General features: G+C 44.0%; 1 protein-coding gene across 3 annotated transcripts in view; it reads left to right on the top strand.

Moving 5' to 3' along the window:
• Nucleotides 1-17858, top strand: part of ENTPD5 (ectonucleoside triphosphate diphosphohydrolase 5 (inactive)) — a 36665-nt gene extending 18807 nt beyond the window's left edge. For 2 of the 3 annotated variants that reach the window (XM_066612043.1, XM_066612041.1), the window contains exons 6-14: nt 1638-1673; nt 1893-1981; nt 3560-3639; nt 5307-5368; nt 7388-7489; nt 11163-11303; nt 12903-12959; nt 13657-13772; nt 15188-17858. In XM_066612043.1, coding sequence (XP_066468140.1) covers nt 1638-1673; nt 1893-1981; nt 3560-3639; nt 5307-5368; nt 7388-7489; nt 11163-11303; nt 12903-12959; nt 13657-13772; nt 15188-15274 — 770 coding nt within the window. In that variant the 3' untranslated portion in view covers nt 15275-17858. The remainder of the gene's footprint in view (nt 1-1637; nt 1674-1892; nt 1982-3559; nt 3640-5306; nt 5369-7387; nt 7490-11162; nt 11304-12902; nt 12960-13656; nt 13773-15187) is intronic. The other variant, XM_066612042.1, reaches the window with a different exon arrangement.
• Nucleotides 17859-20987: the final 3129 nt, after the last annotated feature.

Raw genomic sequence — 20987 nt, 5'->3', positions numbered from 1 at the left:
CCAAAAAAGATATTTAAAGTTTTCTACAAGGTGTTGGGATTCCATATGTATAGGAAAGCAAAGTGACTGCTTACTGGTGATGCTACCAGATGAAAAATAGTGGCAAGTAGACATGTTGTCTCCCTTGCAGAGTTTGCAATTAGAACAGTTACAGACAAACTCAAACCACCAAACTGACATGTTGAGTGCATGCATAAAATTTAACAATGTGGAATCTAACACATCAAGAACTTTGTGTTTCATCACATGGACTGCTTGTAACACAGACTACATTTATCAAGCTATCCAGCTCCCCTTACATAATTTTGTGATGCCCACTGAATATGGGCTGAGATTGCAAACAATTGTATAGGGTGGCAAACTCAGCCTGGATCCCCTCAACCCTCATATTTGCCATGCTAATTTGGCTGAGTGAACTAGTGCCTAACCAGTGAGATGTGAAGAGTAGCCTTTAGAGTTGGTTTGAGTAAAAATAGTGCAATAATCCTATCAAAGGTACCTCAAAAGATTGATGGAAGATACGAGATATGGGGTCTTGAATATTTTTTAAGGGGGTAAAAACTACACAGGCCTACAAAATTGAGGGTCAGAAAAGTTTTTCCCAAACTTTATGGTGGTTTGATATGAATTTGGTGTGCGGATTCCAAAAATGGCATCCGTTTTGCCCTATCAAGTGTAGTTTTGGAGATATAGTATAGCCTCATTAGTGAATGGTTCAAGCAGCTTCCTCATGAGGAAGCCATGGTTAGGCTTCGTCATGATGAAGCTGCTTGAACCATTCTCTAATGAGGCTATACCAGGGCTTTTCAAACTGGGGCATCGCGACACCCCAGCCTGTGGGCCCCGGCCTCTGCCCCCTTAAGGGGTGGGGGCAGCCTGGGGGCAGGGAGGAGGCAGCGGCACGATCCTGGGGATCCTCAGGGGGGCTGCAGGGGCTTGGGTGCGCTTACCCAAGCCTCCTGCAGCATCCCCGGGGTGCGGGGAGCCCGGTGCGAACCTTTGGCAGGGCTCCCCACGGCAGTGAAAGTGAAAGAGGAGTGATCGCGCTCCCACTTTAGCGGAGGCGGGGCGCAGTTGCTCCGCTTTTACATTCGCTGCTGCAGGGAGCCCTGCCAAAGGTTCGTACGGGACTCCCCGCACCCTGGGGAGGCTGTAGGAGGCTTGGGTAAGTGCACCCAAGCCCCTGCAGCCCCCTGAGTGGTGCGATCCTGGGGATTGCGCCGCTGCCTTCCACTTGCCCCTGCTGCCTCCCCCCCACCCCTGCAAGCACTCTCCGCAAGAGTCTGAAAACCACTGGGCTATACTGTATCTCCAAAACTAGATGTGATAGGGAAAAACTGATGCCATTTTTGGAATCAGCACCCCAAATATACCCAGGAATTGGTGTAACATTTAAGGAAGCAAAATGTGTGTTGGCCTGTGTTATCAAAGTCTCAGATGGAAAAACAACAATGAAGGTTGAGGAAGGGGGGAAAGGTTCAAGAACATATTAGAAAACTGAGCAAAGAATTAAAGGAGATTCTCCTGGAACAAGCATAGGTGATGCCTTAGAATCAGAGATGGGATAACATCTTTATTGATTGCATTTGAGGGCTGAAAAAGAGGGACTTTCTGTGACTCTTTCTTCTTTCATGCAGGTATTCTAGCCTGGATCACTGTGAACTTCTTGACAGGTAACTGTTGTTGTGCAAATCAGTTTTAAGGTTTTCTTAAAGTCTGTTCCATTAACTGTTGAGGTGCAATTCACTGGTAGCAGGGTGTTATCCCTTTGTATCCCTTTAGCTGCATTCAAATGATTCTGCTGCTAAAACCCACCTAGGGCTGTTAAGATTTAACAACATGTGAGCTATGAAAGCACATGAGGTACTAAAGCTCTGCTATGTCATCTGCAGGGCAGCTGTATGGTCGGAACAAGCAGACAGTGGGAACTCTGGACTTGGGAGGAGCCTCAACCCAGATCACATTCTTACCACAGCTAGAGGTGAGATGTGGATGTAACTCAGTCTGTTGTGCTTGCTAAAGGTTTTAGTCACAGGGTGCAGGTGTTCCTAGTATTTGGTGTTTTATTTCAACTAGTTCTAAGCTGCAGAACCTTTAATTGTATTGTGTTTGGCTTCCTCAAACGTGTTTTTTTTAAGAGGGAAAGTGAAATTGTACATATTTGATGTTGCTGGTCTTTAAACTGCTATTCCAAAATGCACACAGTAAATCTATGTAGTATCTGTATCTTAAAATTGTTCTGATGTTTCCAACACCATCCTTCGTTATGCAGTACCTATGAATGCAGCCATATTTTATCAGCTTTCATTGAAGTAGATCTTTTCCTGACTGCTGTAAAGCAGCTGTTCTGATTATCTCAATTCATTATATATCTCCCAAGATTTATGTGGACATACTTCCAGCCCTGTGGTACTTCTAGCCCCGTTGGGACACTGTTCCCTTTAAGCTGTATAGCTATATGGCCACATGGCTCAAAGCTCTGGAAAGCCAAGCTCCACAGAACTCTGGGTTCTGGTAGTCTGGCAATGATGTATGTTGTCATTGCTGTGTGTCCAGAAATGCTGCAGCACAACAACCTAAGGGGTCTGTATAGCCAAGCAGAACCGTTAGAGAATATTGCCTCAGGATCATCCAAACAGGGCTGGTCCATATCACAATGGATGGGCATGTGCAGCCAACACCAAGGAACTGCTCACAAATTGTTTATGGTCTCTGATGGGAAGTGGAGAACAATAACTGGGTCTTGGCCCCTATGTCTTCAAAGTCTGTTAGATCCTGCAGTTATACCACTCAGGTCAGTTGTCAAATGGATCTTCTAAAGGGGGTCAGAGTAAGGAGGGCGTGGAGTACAAGAATGAGTTTGACCAGAAGGGCCTTCTGGCCTGGCTGCCTTGCTGGCTGTTGCAGAAAGCCCTCCACCTCTACCACTTCTCACAGGGTAGGGTTGCTCACAGGGTAGGGAGCAATACATGCTCTTCTCCTTGCTGGGGGCAGCTCTTTCCCTGCCTAAGGAAAAGCTTTCCGCCCTGAGAATAAATAACTTTTCACTTACATACATAAGACTTGTATTGGCATAGATAATGGAACTTTTCACTAATTGGGCTTCACTTGGGCTTCTATCCCTCTTTCCTACTGACTTAGCATCTCACTGTCTGCCCTGTGCTGCCTCTTCTCCTTTTCCCTCTCTGTCTCCTAGCTAGGCCTCTTAAAGGGCTCCCACACCTGGCCTAGCTATGTCCATTGGAGGTCATGGTCATACTTGCCATAGCTGCTCAATGAGGGTCCTAGTGATTTGAGGCTTTTGCAAGGTGCTAGAGCCACACAGATAATTTTTCTTAGATTAGCATAGCTCTGTCATTTACTGTTTTTTAGGCCTGAAGTGGAAAATGACATTGAGGGTGCTGCTACAAATAGCAGCAAAAATAATTTTGGCAAGTTGTGGCAAGGCCACCTCTCTTTTCAGTGGCACTGGGTCTGTGCACATGACACAATATATCTGAAAATCAGCAACCAGTTTTCTCATGAAATTACAATCCTCTTTTTTTATCCAAATGTTTAGGAAACCTTGGAGCAAACACCTATGGATTTCCTAACTTCATTTGAAATGTTCAACAGCACTTATAAGCTTTACACGCACAGGTAAGCGAGAAGGTGCTCTACACATGATTCTCCAGGGTATTCATTCTGTCAGAAGAAACATTTATCTTATAGTTTGTACTGTATGGTCTTAAAACCCATGCAGTATTTGCTGTTTGCAGAATGATTTTAAAAACCTAAACACTTGTCGTGAAATGCCAGATACCAATACAGGTGTGCATCACTTAACGATGGGGATACGTTCTCCTATCCCTGTTGTTATGCGACTAGGTTGTTAAGCGAACATTGCACCCAATCTCCTGCCTTTGATGTGTAAATAGACACTCCCTGCCAGACACTTGCTGGCTGTACAGGTTACTGGAGGTAGACTGCCTCTTTGAATTAAGAGCCTCCTTGTTGTGTAAACAGACACTCTGCTGCAGGCTATAGGAGGCTTGATTGCCTCATTAAGAACCTCTTTTTTGTGCTTTGACCACCAACATATATGTGGTCCGTTGTTACAGGGTCCGTTGTTAAGTGGCACATGCCTGTATTTGTATTCTCATTTTATTAGAAAGTGTAGTTTGGATTATTGTAAAGACCTACATGATGGGATTATATAGTTGGGAGGTTGTTTAACAAAGTATTATTTAATAATAATAATAATAATAATAATACAGGCATTTATATACCATGTTTCTTGGTCGTCAGATTTCTCCTCAGACTTTAATTCAAGGCGGTTTACATGGGCAGGCTGTTCTACATCCCCATAGGGATTTTTACAGTTGAAGAAGGTTCTGTCTTTCAAGAACCACAACATTTCAGTTGGATCTTTTATGGTCTGTCATCACTTTCTGGCCTCCAGATTCCTCCCACGCAGGCTGACAAGCAGCTCCTTCATCAGGTGGAATAACTTGGCTGGGCTTGTCAGCTGCTTCAAGGTCTCGCCATTCATGGTGCCGGTGGCCTCGAACTGGCGACCTTCGGATGTTATCTTCAGGCAAACGGAGGCTCAACCCTCTAGACCAGACCTCCTGCCCATTTAGGTTCCTGTTTAAAAAAATAGTGTCCTACTTAGGTCAGTGGTTCCCAAACTTCTTCTCAGAAGTTTGGGAACCACTGAGTCTTTGCAGGAGTAGGTAGAAGACATTGACACAATCCCCAGGACTGTGCCACTGCTGGGGACAGAGGTGTTTTTTTTCCCCACTTACCTCTGCCTGTGCTCGCTTTCTGGGGGTGCGGAGAGCACACAGATGCCTCTGCAGGGCTTCCCAAGCCTTAGAAAGTTTAAAAATAGCAATCAGAAACCATTTCTGGTTTTGATTGAAAACTGGAAGGGGTTTCCAATCGCTATTTTTAACTTTTCTAAGGCTTGGGGAGCCCTGCAGAGACATCTGTGAGGCTCCCTGCATCCCCCAGAGGCCAGTACAGATGGAGGAAAGTGGGAAAAACTCTGTTTCTGGCAGCTGCATGATCCTGTGGATTGCATCACTGTCGTCCCCCTCCCCACCCCTTAAGGGGGCAGGGGCACGTGGTTCCCAGGCTGGTGGTTCGCAACTCACCAATTTGGGAACCACTGACTTAGGCTGTAATTGTATGCCCATTTTCCTCAGAGTAAGCCCCATCGAATGCAGTCTGAGTAGATGTGCATAGGATTGTCCTCTTAGTCCTGCTCATAGAATAGAGTGGGAGACAAATTTTAATTCATAAATATCTGTCATTTTTCTTAGTTATTTGGGTTTTGGACTGAAGGCTGCAAGACTAGCAACATTGGGAGCCCTGGAAATGGAAGGTACAGTTAACCAGAATAACTAAATTGGATGGATTGTTAATCTTGTGGCAGGTGGCTATGCAGGTCCCATATTTGCTGCTGGTGTCTCATATTTCACTTTATGCTTATTAGCAGTGATCTATCTAGAAATGTTGGGTAATACATGTTTCTAATGTAACAATAATGTATTAAGGGAAAGAAATAAAGCACAATGTAACTGGGAGTACAGTACATTCCAGAAAGGCTGTCAGAAAATCTACACTGTCACACTAAAGACACAGGAATATTTGGTGGAATGTTGGTCAGAAACAGATGTATCTAAAGCTTGTAGGAATTTCACATGCTGAAAGAAAAGGCTGCCTGTCCATTTCAATGTCATCAAAAACAGTTCAGGGAGAAGGCTACCATTGGATCCCTGAAGATACACGGCGATGTGTCTTGGCCTCACTAATTCATATAGTTCAAATTTTAATTTTCCAGGGGAAGTTGAGTTGATTAACTCACCTGTTTGAATGGATCCCATCCTCAATTTTAGCCCCTGCCTGTAAAGATTCATTTTTTTTCTTACTATGTAATATAATGGAAGTTCTGCCTCTTGGCAGGTTTTATTTACTTTTCTTGCAAGGGAGGCTAGTAAATTCCAGTTCATTGATACTGTGCATAGAAGTAGCATAGTCTTATTTTCTCTTTGTGGTGGCCTTTTCAGGAGAATTTCCTAGTGCTCCTAGTTTGACTCTTGATTGCTAGATAAGTAGCAATGTGATGTGGGATATCTCACACTGAAGATACTGCTTCCTTTCTGTGGACTGTCCTTCAGCTGCTCAGTTCATGGTTCTCCTATCTGCACTCTATTGTGGAATATTGTTCACAAGGTGCATAACCTGAAACCAGAGGTAGGGATGAGCATTTCCATTCTTTTCAATGTGGATGAAAAGCTATACCCTTATCCACACTTTGTAGTCTAAATGGGAGCTGCAGTATGTCTGAATGAAGCCTGAGCAGTGGGACCATGTTCTGGATGCAAGCATGCACCCAATGTGTACCGAAGGTTTATGATCCAGTAAGGAAATCTGCTCATGGAAACTGCTTCTGCATGCAAATCTTTCTTGCAGGGATCAAATTTGGCTAAGAGACTGAGCTGCAAGACTACCCAATTCTAATCTTACCTCTATCATGAACTCATGAGGTGGCCTCAGCCCCAGGCCCTAGGTTTTGTTCCATTCAAATGTTCTCTGAAAAATGTTCTTTGGCAAGCTTCTATCAGTCTTCCAACATTTGACTGAACTTCCTTGTATGCCCTTGCTGTGTGCGTTTTTCCTCCAGAGAAGATATTCTACTGTCGGTGGGACAGGTGACTTGGTGCTCTGTCTGGATATGCAGACAAGGAAAAACCAGGCTGTGAATTGTTAACCTGGGCAACCAAGTTTTGGAAACAGGATAAGCCTCCTTTTGTGATATGCAGTTGCTTATCAGATAGGAGGGATTTGGGTTGTCTCATTATTTTGATTTACTCAGCAGTTCCCAAAGTTTGTCAAGAGGTCCTCCATAAGAACTTCAGAGTCCCTTTCAGCCACTCTATACAGCAGCCAGTCTAATTTCCTCTTCCTGTTCTACCATAGTATGGACTGCAATTGTGCTTAACATAGCTAATTCTTGTCTTCCTTTCCTATGCCTGTCCCATCTATAAACTTTCAGCCCAGTCTGTAGTTAAAACAGCAATATTCCCCAACCTATACCCACCTTTTGCATTTCTAACTTAAGCATTCAAGGTCAGGGCCTATACAGAGCCTAGTGGAGTAAGAATCCCAGGTTACATTCCTATACACACTACCTGGGAGTAAGTCCCATTAAACTCGGTGGAACGTTTCTCTGAGTAGACCTGCATAGGATTGTGCTGTCAGATGGGTAATCAAATAAAATCTTCATTTTTGTGCAAATATCTAATTCTTCTTCCAGCTTTCTTTTCCTGCAATTGCAAAGAAATTGGAAAACAAAGCTATCGAACAAAACTATCATTTTAACTATCTATGTTCTCTTCAGCAGCAGATGGACAGATGTTTCGAAGTTCATGCTTGCCAAAACAGCTGGAAGCAGAGTGGCACTTCGGGGGAGTAAAATATCAGTATGGTGGCAACAAAGACGGTAAGTTAGAAATGTGTTATTTCCCAAGATGGATGCAAATGAAGAGCTTCTTGGTGGTGTTCCCTTTATCTTTTTTCTGTATTTGGAAGAATGTCTTTATAATATGTCCTCCCTGGCTTGAAAAAAGTGTAGACCTAACCTTAAATTATCAGATCTTCAGCCCTGTAGCCATCATTTTTGAAACATGTCACCCCACTGAAGTAATGTGGCCATTTAGACATTACACTTCTACTAAGGCAGTGATTCTCAAACTGGGGCATTGTGATGCCCCAGCCTAAAAGCCCTGGGCCCTGAACCTTCAGAGGCAGCAGCACGGTTAGACTGAGAGGTGGCATTCCAGGGTGGGGGGAGGCAGGGGCAAGGAGAGGGCAGGGAGGAGGCATGTTGGGGGAGGGAGCGGGGCATCTCTGGACCTACTTCATACAGCAGAACAGGCAACATTGCAACAGTGAAGCCAAATGGAGACCAATGGCCGGCAGAGGACAACTGGCACAACTAGTCCTCTGACTGGAGTCCTGGAGGCATTGCACAGTTTTGATGGGGGACTGGAGAAAAGGGAAGGCATTGTGAGCATGTGAATGGAACAGGCAGAGAGTGAACACCATGGGGAGGCAAAGCCCTGATCCAGGGCACCCCTTCACATGGCCACAGCAGGCTTGCCTTGTTCAAGGCTGAGAAAGTTTGGTGTTCTGCATGGAATCCACTGGAAGCTGGGATGGCATGCTATTGGCTCCAGTTGCCTTTCGAACCAGACATGCCCAAGCTCCAAGTGGAGCAAGGATGCCCCGGAACAAGTCAAGCAACAGATCTTCATTCTCCCCGCACATGGCAATTTTCTTCAGTGCCGGGTGAGCAAAGCCAATGGTTCTTTAAATGTTTCAGACAGGCCTCAGAAGTCTCTGTAAACACTGCCCCCCCCCACAGCTAGGTCTGGACTGGGAACCATCAAAACCAGACGACCAACTGCCTGACCAAAAAAAAAAAAGAGCAACCAGCGAGGAAGTGAGTGTGCCAAGCACCCTCCCACCTTCATGGCTCATGTCCTGCCAATCAACCACATAAGAACATAAGAACAGCCCCACTGGATCAGGCCATAGGCCCATCTAGTCCAGCAGTGATTCTCAAACTGGGGCATTGTGATGCCCCAGCCTAAAAGCCCTGGGCCCTGAACCCTTCAGGGGCAGCAGCATGGTTAGACTGGGAGGTGGCATTCCAGGGTGGGGGGAGGCAGGGGCAGGGAGAGGGCAGGGGGGAGGCATGTTGGAGGAGGGAGCGGGGCAGGAGGGAGGGGGGAATGGTGGAGCTTTGCTCCACTGAACCCTGAGCCTCCTTGTTGGGCTGGCCACCTGACACAGAGGCTCTTCATTCTACGCCGACCTTTGGGTCATCGTTGCCCAATGGACGGACGATATTGTGCATTTATCAGTATTTGAGCAAATGGCATATCCGTGTCAACTGAGTATGGATATATTTGAGATTATCTGGAGGCCATTCCTTGATATAATAACAGAAGCTGTATGAAGTGTTGATATGCAGATACTTTGGTCATGTATATGTATACATATTTTTTTCCTTTTTTGATGTAACTCATAAGCATGTATTGATGTAATGCTCCTTTTTTTGTTTTGTTCTGTTTATGTAATAAAACAAAATAAAAAAAACAACCTTTGGGTCATTGTAGAATCGAGTAGCCCCATTGTGGGGCTACTCGCTTTACCCAGGGAAAGGGGACATAAGAACAGCCCCGCTGGATCAGGCCACAGGCCCAACTAGTCCAGCTTCCTGTATCTCACAGTGGCCCACCAAATGCCCCAGGGAGCACACCAGATAACAAGAGACCTCATCCTGGTGCCCTCCCTTGCACCTGGCATTCTGATACATAGCCCATTTCTGAAATCAGGAGGTTGCACATACACATCATGGCTTGTAACCCGTAATGGATTTTTCCTCCAGAAACTTGTCCAGTCCCCTTTTAAAGGCATCCAGGCCAGATACCGTCACCACATCCTGAGGCAAGGAGTTCCACAGACCAACCACACACTGAGTAAAGAAATATTTTCTTTTGTCTGTCCTAACTCTCCCAACCCTCAATTTGAGTGGATGTCCCCTGGTTCTGGTATTGTGTGAGAGTGTAAAGAGCATCTCTCTATCCACTTTATCCTTCCCATGCATAATTTTGTATGTCTCAATCATGTCCCCCTTCAGGCGCCTCTTTTCTAGGCTGAAGAGGCCCAAATGTTGTAGCCTTTCCTCATAAGGAAGGTGCCCCAGTCCAGTAATCATCTTAGTCACTCTCTTTTGCACCTTTTCCATTTCCGCTATGTCCTTTTTGAGATGTGGTGACCAGCACTGGACGCAATACTCCAGGTGTGACCTTACAATCGATTTGTACAACGGCATTATAATATTAGCCGTTTTCTTCTCAATACCTTTTCTAATGATCCCAAGCATAGAATTGGCCTTCTTCACTGCTGCTGCACATTGGGTCAACACTTTCATCGACCTGTCCACCACCACCCCAAGATCTTTCTCCTGATCTGTCACAGACAGCTCAGAACCCATCAGCCTATATGTGAAGTTTTGATTTTTTTGCCCCAATGTGCATGACTTTACACTTACTGACATTGAAACGCATCTGCCATTTTGCTGCCCATTCTGCCAGTTTGGAGAGATCCATCTGGAGCTCCTCACAATCCCTTCTGGTCTTCACCACTCAGAAAAGTTTGGTGTAGTCTGCAAATTTAGCCACCTCACTATCTCCAGGTCATTTATGAAGAGGTTGAAAAGCACCGGTCCCAGGACAGATCCTTGGGGCACACCGCTTTTCTTGCATCATGATGCTTTTCTTGCCTGTTGGTTCTTGCATCATGTGTGCGTTATCTTTCACCCAATACCTCTTGAAGTTTGCATTACATATTATGGTAGGGATACACATAAATCTTGGGTCCAGGAAGTCTGTTATTTTTTCCCCACTCATGAATGTTTGGTCATCGTTATAATAGGGTTACTTCACATAATTTCCTGACATCTGTCATGTTTAATCCAAACTGTGTTCATTGCTATAAAAGTGTCTTTTTGTGGAGGAATGTTCCAGTTCGAGGCTCCGGCACCGTGCAGCAGCTGACAAGCTGAGCCGAGTTATTCCATCTGCTCTGAGCGTGGGAGGATGGAGGCCAGAATGTGAAACCAGATCAAGAAAATAATATCTGAATGTTGCGGTTCTTGTAAGATAGAACATTCTTTCAAAATTGTAAAAATCCCTACGGGGATTTAATAAGCCTGCCTATGTAAACCGCCTTGAATAAAGTCTTGAATAAAGACCAAGAAAGGCGGTATATAAATACCTGTATTATTATTATTATTATTATTATTATTATTATTATTATTATTATTATTACTATTATTATTATTATTATTCTCAGCATCTTTTTTTCCACCTAAGGTACACATAGGAAGAAGGGTAGGAATGGAACCATGTCCAGTCTGTAGCCATTTTGAGGCAAGGGAAATTGCTGGACTGTTAGGGAGGAGCTGGTCCATTTGCCTAAGGTCATCTAAAACTCCACTGCTGCACTTCCTCTTTTTAATTTCATAGTTATGAATCCTGCACTATTTGCAGTGGGATAGTTGCTAATTGCTTATGCCATGCTGACATTCGTGTTTACTCTGGCAGGGGAAACAGGATTTGAACCTTGTTATTCGGAAGTGCTGAAGGTTGTACAAGGAAAACTACACCAACCAGATGAGATACAAAGGAGCTCCTTCTATGCCTTTTCTTATTACTATGATCGGGCTGTGGACACCGACTTGATAGGTGAATAGGAACTGTTTCAGCTCTGAGCTATGTTACTTTGGAGGAGTGATTACTTCTCTTTCAGTTGCATCTGTTGGATGGGATGATTCCAGTCACCCCCTTTTCCCATCGTCTGCTTACTCTGGTTATTTTATTTTGTTGTTGTTGTTATTGAGGATCTTCACATCTTTCTTCAAACAACTGCACTTGTTGGAGGAATATCTAATTTTCCCAGAATTAAAAATCCAATGTTTGGGGCTGAAATTGCATTGTTTGCCCTAGTAGATTATTTTAAGGGAGCTGGGAGGGTCCCTATTGATACTCCTATATTCCCAATGGCTTTTGATACTATAGATGGATCATGCTGTTCTTCCATGGCTCTTGTCCTCCTTGAAGGACCATTCCAAGGAAGTGGTGCTAGAATACTTCATGCTGTTCCACCTTTTGGCCTGCAGGATGCTACAAGAATCTATCTTGTTTCCCATGCTTATTAACATCTATAGAACATGACACTGCTGAGGGGGGTCATCAGGAGGTTTGGACTAAACTAAGTGTTGTCAAGACACACAGTTCTGCCTCTCATTTTCATCTTTTGATTCCAGGGAGCCAGTGAAAACTCTGAACTGGAATTAGTGGCAAATATACTTATATAGCACCATCAGCCTGCAAGGCATTTTACAAAGTATAAAGTACTATGCACATTGATGACACTATATGAACAACAAATAAATTTGCAAGACTGTAGTTGGATGCAACTTGTACCTTTTAAGACAACTGCCGTGCTTCATACTGGCTGCATGGTTCACATTTTGTTTGTAAGACCTAGCAACTCTTTATAAACCGGTTTACTTTCTGATGGACCAGGGAAGCCACGTTGGAACTCTTATAACACTGAGGTGTATTGTAAAAGAGGAAACAGTTGTGGGAAGATAGAGTATCCTATCTTGTCCCATTTGGAGTGACTCTGGTTTCCAAATCTTTATGGAAAAACGTAATCCACATGTTTTCACTCAAAAGTGTAAGAAATTTGCCCTCTCTCCTCCCTCTTTATCAGAAACTGCTCAGTCTTATTGGGCTAATCTGCTGGTGGAATGAGCATTCCACCAGCGGAGACTGCCTCACAGCAGTCATAAAAACCTCTCCAGCAGGGAGGCTGTAGCAGCCACACATGTGGCAATTATCACTGACCCAGTTAAGCTAACAGAGGAGATCAAATGGAACAGGAGATGGGTGGAACCAGGCAGTGAAGGGAACAGGGAGGAGGATGGATCAGGTTCAGTGGCAGTGGTGTTTGCTGAATCCAAACCCATTCTCAGACCCAATGCCCCAACCCAGGTCCATACAGGCTTGTGCTAGTGATTTTGGTGGCATAGATCCAAGTAGATTCATCCAGGTCTCAGAGGCTTACCCCGAGTAACTGAACAAATGTTACCCAGAAACTTCTGGGACTGCCCCCTCCCTCCACAAGATGCAGTGCAAAGTTTTTTAGCACAGCTGCATCCGCGGTGCAAGGGAAGGATTAGGATAGTATGGTAAATCACAGTTATATGTGAGCCTAGAGACTTTAGATTTCGGTTTCAGTGCCCATTTACATTTGATCTTTCTTTTTTTATATTCTAGATTATGAAAAAGGTGGAGTTCTAGAAGTAAGAGACTTTGAAAGAAAAGCCAAAGAAGGTAAAATAATTTTTGGAGATGTAAATCAAGGACCTACCAGTTAATTTGCCAGTAGCTGCACCAGTTTCAGGGCCCTGTGTGGATTCATGCTTGAGCACCTTGTGTTCTTCAGATGAAGGAATATTTTGGTCACATATTGACATGTTTTCTGTAGTGAGGCTACTGGAGCACAATTATTATTGAGAGACAAGAGGAATTAATAATCTAACAGTCTAAAACACCTTCTTGAATAATTATGCAGTACTGAATAGAATGTCGCCAAATTGACAAGACTGTGATGACAAGATTTCAGACTTTATTTCACAGAACTCTCTTTCAACTTGTTGTGCTGATGACAATTTCAATAATATGAGTTCATGTTTATTCATCAATAGGAATAATTCCAAGAACAAGTTATTTTTGAATTTTAATTCAATACAACTTGAATTTTTCTGAGATAGAGAGCATTTTGGTCAGGAGAGATACAGACACAATTTTATCATGGCTAAGGGACTGCAAAGAAGCTTTGGTGTAATGGCTTTCCTCACCCACCAACCATTGTTTAGTATTACATTTGCCTGACATTAACCTTCTCCTTGGGGCTCCTCAGCAAAGGTAAGCAGGTGGCTAAGGTTTTCTCTGCACCATCCCTCAGTGTCTATATTATTGAGTCAACTATTTTAATATTAATAGATGATCTCTTACCTTTTTCCTGTAGTGTGTGACAATCTGGACAATTACACCTCTGCCAGTCCCTTTCTGTGTATGGACCTCACTTATATTACAGCGTTATTGAAAGAAGGCTTTGGATTTGGAGATCACACAATTTTACAGGTGAGTAAAATTGGCTGGAGAAAGCCCATTGGTGTTTCTGTTGGCTAAGTTGCTGACCCACTACTATATTCCACAAGTTAGAATGATATTTTGGAGGTGGGTGTGTTACAATTTACTTATTTAAGCAAGGTAAAAGATAGTTACTGGCCCCTACAGTAAAAAAAAAAAAAAGATTTAGCAATTCTCGATTCTACCTTAAACCAAATACAGCTCAAACTTCATATACTTCACATCCAGCGGGTGCTGGACTATCACCTTGCTTTGAATGGGGTTGCACTCCCCCTGAAAGAGCAGGCTCGCAGCTTGGGGGTTATCCTGGACTCACAGCTGCTCCTAGATGCCCAGGTGTCAGCTGTGGCCAGGAGCACCTTTGCCCAGCTTCAGCTGGTGCGCCAGCTGCGGCCATACCTGCTTTAGTCGGAGCTGGCCAGGGTGGTCCTTGCCATGGTGACATCAAGATTAGATTATTGCAACATGCTGTACGTGGGCTGCCCTTGAAGATAATCCGGAAGTTGCAGCTAGTGCACAATGCAGCAGCTCATGTGGTTACTGTAGGTCAGCGATTTGACTCTGTCACACCACTGCTCAGGTGGCTGCACTGGCTGCCGGTTCATTTCTGGGCGCAATTCAAGGTGCTGGTTTTGACTTTTAAAGCCCTGAATGGCTTGGGACCAGCGTATTTGAGAGACTGCCTTCTTCCGTATAGGCTGGCCCTTTCTCTTTGGTCATCAGAGGGGGCCCTGTTGGTTGTGCCGTCATCAAGAGAGGTTAGGGGGATGGCGGCCAGAAATAAGGCCTTCTCGGTGGTGGCACCTGTATTGTGGAATTCCCTCCCCTTTGAGTTGCGAACAGCTTCCTCTTTATTAAACTTCCGGCAAGATTTTATTTCAGAAGGCCTTTGCCTGATGGAGGGCATGGTGGCAGCTTTTTTACTGTTGTATTTATTGCTGCTGTTTTATTACCTATTTTATCATTTTATTTTATATATTTTATGACTTTTAAACGTTGTTAGCCACCTTGGGAGCCCTGTGGGGAGAAAGGCGGATCCAACAAATCCAACAAACAGGCAAATACTTGCATTCTGGGATTTTCAAAACAGCTTTGTTTTTTGCTGAAGCCTCATTAATAAGTAGTCATAAACATTAATAGTTATAGTAGTTAAAATTCAGAGCTCAGACAAGGAAGCCAGCCTATCCAGGAACATCTGAAACAAATGTATATTTTGCAGCATTCAAACTGAGAATGAACAACCTGTTATTTATTTGCTGGAGTACTGTGGTTGCTGCCTTGCAAGTACTCCAGTTCAGATATTCCCATGACATCCATCAGAAGTTATAGGAAAATGTGCTCATCCTAAAAGAATGTACTTTATCAAATCAAGGGACAATGGATTCTTTCTTTTTTTCTTTTTACAGCTAGCAAAGAAGGTGAACAACATAGAGACAAGCTGGGCTCTGGGTGCTACTTTTCACCTTTTGCAATCCTTGGGACTCTCACACTGAAAAGGCATCACTTCTAGGATACTTGCTTTTCTTGAAACCAGAAAGGGCAGTTCTGACTGGTGTACAGCCAGACACAAACCAAAGCAAAGGAAATGGTTACCTTTCGGAATGGGCAATTCTGAGCTACAGTAAGATGGATCATTCTAGGGTAAAGAGAAGAATTTTGTGACTTAATATGCCAAAGGGCCTGAGCTCTAGTTCCATAGTCTTGAAACTGATGTTGCTGAAGGAGCTCATGCATGTCTTTGGCCAAAGCATTTATATACATTTGGTACCAACATATCCTGATATTTATTTTGTTCCACCCCATTTTGAAGGTCTTTCTGGCCATAAAAATAAACTGGAGTGTGCCATTTGCGCAAGCCTTCCCCCTTGGCTTTTTGTGGCTTGAGCTTTTAGGACTAACTGATTCTTGAGCATGGGGAAGGCTGCTATTGATTGAGGTTAAAGAGAGACTGGTATTGAAAGGGAGTGATTTTTCAACCACCACAGTTAATTACCCAGCCAAAAGTGGCAGGGGAGGGAAGGCTTTAGAAACCCCACCAAGAATAGGGTTATTTGTCTCCCTTGCATAATATCTTATCTGTAAACATTTTTTTTCTGGCTGCTTTAGATATTTTCTGGAGATTAACAGCCAAAACTAATTTACATCTCAATCCAGGAGCCTCATTGTAAGCACTTAAATTGAAAATGAAAACAGAGTCTGACTCTACTACTACCTCTCCCAATTACCTGCCTGAAAAGTGGTGCAATTAGGCAGACTCTCCAGTATGAGGTTACAACTCTCCAGTTTGGGGGCAACTTCTTGCTGCAATCCTCCACTATTCTAATTCAACAGCATATCACCTCAGGTTACACAAATATCAGATTTTTCAGCGTTCAGCCCAATCCCATCCAACTTTCCAGCACCGATGCAGCCGCAATGCAGCCCCAAGGTAAAGGAACAAATGTTCCCATACCTTGAGGCCTCTGTGACTGCCTCCCAAACACAGAAAGCAGTGCATACGTCATTGGCACAGCAGCACTGGCACTGGAAAGTTGGATAGGATTGGACCCTAAATGTTCCAACTTGGTATTGTAAAGATAATGCCATCCTAGTATGACTTCTGGTAAAGACCTCTTGAACAAAAATGTTACTCTGGGCCCAATCCTAACCAACTTTCCAGCACCAATGAAGCCATAATGCAGCCCTGAAGCAAGGGAACAAATGTTCCCTTACCTTGAGGAGGCTTCTGTGATGGCCCCCAACCACAGGATTGAGCGCATGCCCTACTGGCATGGCTGCATCAGTGCTGGAAAGTTGCATAGGATTGGGCCATCTGTTTACCACAGACATCTTATCACAAATGTTTTTGGCCAAGCACTCATACTGGTGGGTCTGCATAAAACCGAGGTGAGACACTTTTTGATACTGCACATGCATTTTGTTCTGATTAAGATTCAGCTCTGCCTGCCACACTCTGGGCTTAGAAAATTAACCATGGTGGAAGCTTAGTTGGAAGGCTCTATTCTGTGCTATTCTCTAAGATGTCGCTATTAGTAACAATGGTTCTCAGCTCTCCTCTTTCCTTCTGAACCTGCAAGGCTCCAGTGTGATGAAACCTCAGCAACTCTAGCTCCTTGCTCTCAAGTGGCACTAGTTAAATCAAAATCTTTGGTTGTAAAGACAGCAAATTGTACACAAGACTTCTGCTATTGAACCAGAGCAACATAGTTTGTTAAAACCTAGGGTATAATCATCTATATCGTAATTTGTGAACTACGGCATTGGTCTCAGTTTTGAAGCATTGTTCTTCCTATACCAAAGTTAACCTAAGTTTGACTATTTCATGGCCTTTGTCACCTTAGGTACTGTGTGTGGATAGATGCAAAACTGTTGCTGCTAACCAAAAGCCCACTTCTGTATCCTTTGCTCAAACAACAGTAGCCGGGTTGGTCTATGTAAGGAGTGCAAGAGTGACATTTTTCCTCTAATGAACCCAGTGGTGGTATGGAATTCATCCTGCTTCCACAAGTACCCATACCTAACGCCGTGCAATGAGATTATTCGAATTTAATGATCTGCACCGAGTGGCCTTATTGAAGAGGATCTATTTATGTAATTGGCAGAGGCGGCGTAAATAAAGCAAACATTTTTAACTGACTGCTAAATTTAGGAAATATATTTTTAAAATGTGGAGTGAAAACAGAAATTAGGTGTTTAACATTATTTTAAATATACCATACTCAGTGCTGATGCCACATGTTAAAAGAATATGTATTTTGGTTTAGCTTAAATCTCTTACAAATGAAATAAGCCAGACCATAAGCAGACTGAGCCCCTGTTCTTAAATGAACTTCTGCATATGTAGCACTGTATGAGTGCAGATTGTTTTAGGCCGTAGACATGCATTCACACTTTGTTCTGAAACTAGTTTTGTGTAAGAAGATAGTTTTTCTATCTTTGCTCATTAGCTGTGTTCATGTTACTTGGTGCTGTAATGCAGTTAAATGGGTACTGTCAGACCCAGCTATTTGGTACATGAATTTGACAGGACCCTTTGAATGTCTATTTTAGTAATAAAAAATGTAATTTTAAACTGAATGTTGTTGGACTATAGCTGTAATTGCTTGCCAAAAGTAAAAGAGAATTTTGCCCTTAAGAGGGATTAAACAAGAAGTACCTATTTTGTAGCCATCAGACAAGGAAGGCGAGACTGAAAAGTTGTTAGCTGGGAAGAACTAGTTGTATTTGACAGCCTGACCTGTCAGGATAGCTTGAAGCTCAGAATCTTTGTCCATGGTTCCAAGCAGTATAAACTTATTTCTGATTGTTCAAACTGATTTTTAGCTGGAGCCCAAGTTAACTCATTTCAACAATGCCCTTCTGCCAGGCCAACATTAAGAGTTTTAAGGTGCAATCCTAACCAACTTTCCAGCACTGACATAGCTGTTCGAGTGTGGTATGCACTGCTTCCTGCAGTGGGGAGGCAGTCAAGGAGGCCTCCTCAAAGTGAGAGCATGTTTTGGGCTGCATTGCAGCTAGGTTAGAGCTGGAAAGTTGGTTAGGATTGCACCCTTAAGTTCAATATTAGATGAGATTTAAAACTTTTGGCATTATAGGAGGAACCCAACCACTGATCTTGCTGGAGAAAAAATGAAAGACATCAGAAAATCTCATAATCTTTTTTTCCTTATTCATTTAAAAATTCTAAGCCAGCTGTTATCTTTGAACAAAATGTGAGTCCACAACAAGCACAAATGAACAGTAACTCTAAATTCACAGGTATGTTACTTACTGGCAAAAGCCATGATCTGCTCCTAAAGAATGGGAAAAAGGAAAACAAAAGTGTGCCTGCCAAAATTCTCTTCCCCATGAATGACTCTCTTTGCTGGCTGAAAGGGCACAGAAAAGATCTAAAGCAAGATACTCTGTTAAGAAATTTGGGCCTAATCCTATCCAACTTGCCAGAGCTGGATAAGAGGAGCCGTGATGCAGCTGTGATGTAAGGGAACAAATGTCCAGTTTGCAGTACGTGCCCAGTTGGCATAGATGCATCGGTGCTGGAAAGTTGGATAGGACTGGGCTCTTAGTTAACTGTTCTTTCTGACTAACAGCCAATCCTATGCATGTCTACTCAAAAGTAGACAATTATAGTCAATGGGGCTTATTCTCAGATGTGTGGATAGGACTGCAGCCTAAGATGTAGGACATGCAGAAGCAAGCTTTTGTTTTCAACCTCCTATATGGATGGCAAAGGGCAATTCAGACATCAAGGAAAGCTTATTTTAGCCAGCATTTGTGGCATGGTTTATTCCAAAATTCAGGCTAGATTAAGACAGGCTCAGAGTTGCATAGAGGAGGTGAAACAGAATGACTGTGGAAGGGGGACACAGAACACACTGTCAATTGGCTATCTCAGTTCTAGACCAAGTTTGACTCTGTGCTAGATGTTTTCCACAGCTAAGTGTCAGTTTGGATACAATCTGCTGCACATGCAATTTACAGATACCTCAGCGTGCATCCCTCCTCCCCACAGGCCATGACTGCATAGCTGCCACCAAGAACAGCAGTAAGACCCACCCCCAAGCTGTGTACCTGCTGCTTCCAGGGTAGTGCAACCCAAACCAGAGCAGCGGTCAGATACCTAAATTGTAAATACCTAAATTGTATTTGTCAAATGCCTGGTTTTTTCGACCAGGAGGACCTCTGTCTTGTCCTTATTTAATTTCAGTTTATTAAACCTTCATTCAGGTCCCAACTGCCTCTGGATAGCAGTCAAGGACTTTGACCACCCCCTTGGTATTTGGTGGAAGGAGAAATAGAGTGGGCTATCATCAGCATATTGATGACACCAGATGGTCTTTCTCAGCAATTTTATGCAGATGTTAAAAAGCTTGGGGGACCAAATAGATCCCTGCAGCACTTCAAAGGTCAATGGCCATGGTGCCTGACAGGCATTCCCCAGTACCACCTTCTGAGCCCAGTCAGTCAAGAAAGGATCAGAGCCACTGCAAAACAGTGCCTCCAAACCCCAACTCAGCCAATCAGCTCAGATTGACACCATAGCCCATAGGGTTGAAAGCCACTGAGAGTCCAACAGGACAACAAAGGTCATCCATCAAGGTGACCAGGACTATCTCCATCTCAAAGCCCAGACTGAAGCCAGATTGAGAGCGTTCCAAATAATCAGCTTCATACAGAGTCCTTTAAGATGCCACCACTTGCTTGATCAGCAGGCCCAGAAAGGGGAAGTATGATAGTGGCCGAAAGTTCTCCCAACACAGGACGCAATCCTAACTTGCGCTGGAAACAGTTCAGCGGGCCTGCGCTGCATCCAGTGCAAGTTTGGGACCAAAAGCAGCACGGCCCAAGGCAAGGCAAAACCTGTCCCCTTACCCCGTCTCACGCTGCAGTGGCCCCAATGGGTCTGCTTGGATCTGTGCCACCTGATGAGGTGGTACAGATTCAAGCAGCCCAGGAACAAGGTCAGGATCTGGAATCACTACTGCATCCTGACCCTGCTTCCTGCGCCCCACCTGCGCACCCCCAGGAACACCTGCTGCCTGTCCTTCCCCTAGACTCTCTCCCGCGCTCCCCACACACCCCCAGACCCCTGCGTCTGCTGAGCTCAGCCGATGCAACTCATCTTAAGGCCAGTGCACATCCATGCGCCGGCCTATCTCCCTTTGAGTGGCACAAAAGTGCTTAACGGCACTTTTGCAACACTCCGGGGCTGGCACAAGGGACTTGGATTGGCCCAAGTGCAGGTCTGGACTAGGTCCACAATGGGATCAAGGGAGGGTTTCTTCAGGAGGGGGCATTTGACTTCAAGGTATTTGGCAACATCCCCTCCATTCATGATGTATTAACTACCCTCCCCATCCACTCAGCCTCTGGCAATTTATCTAAGCCATGCTGGGCAAAGGTCAAGACGGCAGGTGGACAGTTGCACACTCCAGAGAACTCAGTCCACACCCTCAAGTTGTATAAGCTGAAAAGAATCCCATCACACAGGACAAGCAGAAGCCTGAAGAACATTAACAGACACTGTTAAAGTGTAAGTCTTGATGAATATGAGCAATTTTATTTGCAAAATGTCTCGCAAAATCATGTTGAGCAACAGAGCAACCCTATTGACCACCTTGCGAGGGAAGATGTAATAACCCCTAGCTGCACGAAACATCTCAGCTGGATGACACTGCAGGGTGATGGTGGCAGAGAAATCAGCCT

The sequence above is a fragment of the Tiliqua scincoides genome, chromosome 1 (genome assembly GCF_035046505.1).
Source record: "Tiliqua scincoides isolate rTilSci1 chromosome 1, rTilSci1.hap2, whole genome shotgun sequence".
NCBI lineage: Eukaryota > Metazoa > Chordata > Lepidosauria > Squamata > Scincidae > Tiliqua > Tiliqua scincoides.
Note: the sequence above shows the minus strand (reverse complement) of the source record. Positions and strands in the feature narration are given on the sequence as shown.